General features: G+C 58.4%; 1 protein-coding gene across 1 annotated transcript in view; it reads right to left on the reverse strand.

Moving 5' to 3' along the window:
* The window catches only part of smg7 (SMG7 nonsense mediated mRNA decay factor), a gene marked incomplete at its 5' end in the record, with an annotated part of 25,745 nt that overhangs the window by 6,381 nt on the left and 15,496 nt on the right, over positions 1-3,868 (reverse strand). The window contains 9 exon segments of the mRNA XM_014027438.1: positions 296-439; positions 1,227-1,538; positions 1,614-1,975; positions 2,071-2,212; positions 2,283-2,700; positions 2,783-2,902; positions 2,982-3,042; positions 3,113-3,180; positions 3,255-3,414. Coding sequence (XP_013882892.1) covers positions 296-439; positions 1,227-1,538; positions 1,614-1,975; positions 2,071-2,212; positions 2,283-2,700; positions 2,783-2,902; positions 2,982-3,042; positions 3,113-3,180; positions 3,255-3,414 — 1,787 coding nt within the window.

Below are 3,868 nucleotides of genomic sequence, written 5' to 3' on the forward strand. Positions count from 1 at the left end.
TCTGTCTGTCTGTCTGTCTGTCTGTCTGTCTGTCTGTCTGTCTGTCTGTCTGTCTGTCTGTCTCTGTGTGTGTGTCTGTGTGTGTCTCTGTGTGTGTGTCTGTGTGTGTCTCTGTGTGTGTGTCTGTGTGTGTCTGTGTGTCTATGTGTGTGTAAAGCTACAGGAGTATCTGAAGCAGCTCAGGTGAAGACATGCAGAGGAATGAGGAGGTGATGGGGATGAAGATGATGAAGATGAGGAGGAGGATGAGGAGGAAGATGAAGAGGATGAGGAGGATGAAGACAGAGCTACATACAAACAGATCTGGTCCAGGAGCAGAACTAAGTGGACCAGTCAAGGTCTGGAAGAAGTCAGGAGGCTTAAACAGCTGCTCCTCGTCCTCAAAGTCTGCCAGAGACCTGAAGAGATCAGGAGGGAGGAGGGGGGAGGACTTGTTCTCCTGGAGACACCACCACAGGACAGGAGGACAGGAGGAGAGGACAGGAGGAGAGGACAGGAGGAGAGGAGGACCAGGAAGAGAGGGGGAGAGAAGGACAGGAGGAGAGGAGGAGAGGAGGACAGGAGGAGAGGAGGAGAGAAGGACAGGAGGAGAGGAGGAGAGAAGGACAGGAGGACAGGAGGGACAGGATAGGAGGGACAGGAGGACCAGGAGGACCAGGAGGGACAGGACAGGAGGATAGGAGGGACAGGAGGACCAGGAGGAGAGGAGGACAGGAGGATCAGGAGGACCAGGAGGGACAGGAGGAGAGGAGGACAGGAGGAGAGGACAGGAGGAGAGGAGGGAAAGGAGGAGAGGAGGACAGGAGGAGAGAAGGACCAGGAGGACAGGAGGAGAGGAGGACAGGAGGAGAGAAGGACCAGGAGGACAGGAGGAGAGAAGGACCAGGAGGACAGGAGGAGAGAAGGACCAGGAGGAGATGAGGAAAGGAGGAGATGAGGACAGGAGGAGAGGAGGACAGGAGGACCAGAAGGACAGGAGGACCAGGAGGAGAGGAGGACAGGAGGAGAGGAGGACAGGAGGACAGGAGGAGAGGAGGACAGGAGGAGAGGAGGACAGGAGGACAGGAGGAGAGGAGGACCAGGAGGGACAGGAGGAAGAAGAGAATCCAGAAAGAAGAAGAGTTAAATGGACCCGGTCCACCTGCAGGAACCAAAGACTCAGACCCTGAAGGTCTGTCTGCAGGTCCAGATGTGACCAGCAGGGGACAGGTGTCCTCTCAGCTCACCTCAAACGTGGGTCCACGGGGTCCAGCAGGAGCCTCCTGGTCTGCACAGAGCCCACCTGGAGGGGGTCTCTTCATCCTCTCAGACATCAGGGCCAGACTGTCCCCCACCATGAAGGAGTCCCAGTAGAAGTCCTGGACCTTCATCTTCTTGTCCATGTTGGACAGCGGGGGCTCGTACAGCTTCAGGGGGTCCTGACCCCCCATGTAGAACTGCTGCTGCTGCTTCAGGGGCATCTGCAGGGGGGACAGCTTCTGCAGGGCCGCCTGGGCCTGGGTCCACATCTGAGCCGGCTGATCCTGGACCTGCAGGAACTGCACCAGAAAACAGCAGTCAGAACTGAACCAGGACCAGAACAGACCCAAAGGTTGATGCCGTACAGAACCGACCTGCTGCAGACCCGGATGGTGAGGCGGACTCTTCCCCATCCCCACCTGCTGGACCGGTTTTGTGGGGGACTGCTGTGGACCCAAGGCCTGGACCTGCAGCTGACCCGGCTGCTGCTGGGCCTGGGACGGGACCTGGCTCATGGGCCCGGGGCCTGAGGATCCGGGTCCAGAGGGTCTCTGCTGACTGTAGGGAATGTGAGACTGCTTCCCAGCCTGGACCTGGGACCCGGTCTGGGAGTGGACCGCGGTCTGGAGGAAAGGTCCGGGGACCGAGACTCCCGTGGAGAAGGTGAACCCTGGATTCACCTGGAGACCCGGGAACGCCACCGGGGACTGGATCACGTAGGCTGAGGGGGGGAACCCTGCAGAGAGACAGAGACCAGGCAGCATGAGCCAGACCAGAACCAGAACCAGAACCAGAACCAGAAGAGAACAGAACCCAGCAGGAAATTGGTACCAGGTCTGCTGGGCAGCGGGGGGAAGGCTCCGGGGTGATGGATGGGGATGAACTGGGACGAGCAGGTGGTCTGGGTCTGGGTCACCGGGGTCTTCTTCACCTCAGAGACCGGAGTCTTCCTCAGCTCCGTCTGGACCTTCACCTGAACACAAAAGGTTCTGCTCAGTCCAGATCAGGAGCTCTGCAGGAGCCGTCTGGGTCTAGGACCTCACCTGTTTTCCAGGATCCAGGGTCTTGTCCAGTCCGCTCTTCTTCATCTCGGTCTTCCTCTTCCCGTCCTTCTTTGGCTCCGCCTTCCCGCCCACAGCAGCGCCGGTCTTCAGGAGGTCCCGGCGGTCCTTGGGGTTCTGCAGGGTGCGGGGCGGGTCTCGGCCCGGCTCTCTGGGTTTGATGTTCTCCTTGAAGGTGACCACGGGCCGGTCCGAGCCCTCGGCCCACGAGCCCGGACTCTTCCCGGCCGACAGGACCGACTTCAGGCCCGAGGTCCCGCCCTCGTTCTGGCTCTGCTCCCCATTGGAGGACTCCTGCAGGACCGGCGCCTCCTTGTCCTGCGCCTCCTCGATGGCCTCCTCTGGGATGTCCGTGATGAAGACCAGGAGGCCGTCCTCCTCGACCCGGTACCGGATCAGCCTGCAGAGACGGGTCCAGACAGGACTTTAAGACCCTGATTCTAAAGATCTGAAGGTCACACAGTGGGCGGAGCCAAACTGACCCCGGCTGCTGGTCTGAAACCCACTTCCCCAGACCCACGAGCCTCTGGTGCCGGGCTGGAACCAGCAACCCGTCCCGGTCCACCAGGATCCCCTGATGGCCTTTAGTGAAGTCCAGACACCTGAAAGACACACAGAGGTGACAAGAACCAGAACAGAACCAGAACCAGGTCCTGACAGGGAACAGAACCGGGTCAGTACCTCAGAGCCGGTCTCAGAGCCAGGAAGCCCTGCAGCTCGAACTCCTCTGGCAGCGGCGTCACTGCAGAGACAAACTCATTAACAAACTGAAGAAGCTTTTATTGTGAAAGGACAGGAAGTCAGAGTCCTACCTGAGCAGGACACGTCGTCCTCTTTGGGCTGGAAGCTGTTGAGGATGGACACCAGCCACGCCCAGATACTGACCAACACAAACAGGAAGTTCAGCCATCACACGTCCAGCTAGCAGTCAACCAAACAGGAAGTTGGACTTACTACTTCCTGTCCTCCACAGCGGGCTCCTGGAAGATGCTGGGTCTCAGTTTGATCCAGTCCAGGGACAGCTTGACGGCCGGCAGAGGACACTCCCCCATGACCTCCTCGCCCCGGTTCTTGTTGAGCAGAACTCTGCTGAACATCACGCCCAGGAAGGACACTGAGGACACAGGAAGTGAGACAGGAAGTGAGAGGAGACAGGAAGTGAGGCGACAGGAAGTGAGGCGACAGGAAGTGAGATAAGACAGGAAGTGAGATGACACAAGAAGTGAGAGAAGGCAGGAAGTGAGAGAAGGCAGGAAGTGAGAGAAGACAGGAAGTGAGAGAAGACAGGAAGTGAGAGGACACAGGAAGTGAGAGGACACAGGAAGTGGGGACACAGGAAGTGAGGACACAGGAAGTGGGGACACAGGAAGTGGGGACATAGGAAGTGGGGACACAGGAAGTGAGCAGCCTCTCAGGATGAGGTGCAGCTCTTAAAGCCAGGTGTGTGTGTGGCTCTTAAAGCCAGGTGTGTGAGGTTCTTAAAGCCAGGTGTGTGTGTGGCTCTTAAAGCCAGGTGTGTGTGGTTCTTAAAGCCAGGTGTGTGTGGTTCTTAAAGCCAGGTGTGTGTG

Source organism: Austrofundulus limnaeus, unplaced genomic scaffold, assembly GCF_001266775.1.
Source record: "Austrofundulus limnaeus strain Quisiro unplaced genomic scaffold, Austrofundulus_limnaeus-1.0 Scaffold649, whole genome shotgun sequence".
Classification (NCBI taxonomy): domain Eukaryota; kingdom Metazoa; phylum Chordata; class Actinopteri; order Cyprinodontiformes; family Rivulidae; genus Austrofundulus; species Austrofundulus limnaeus.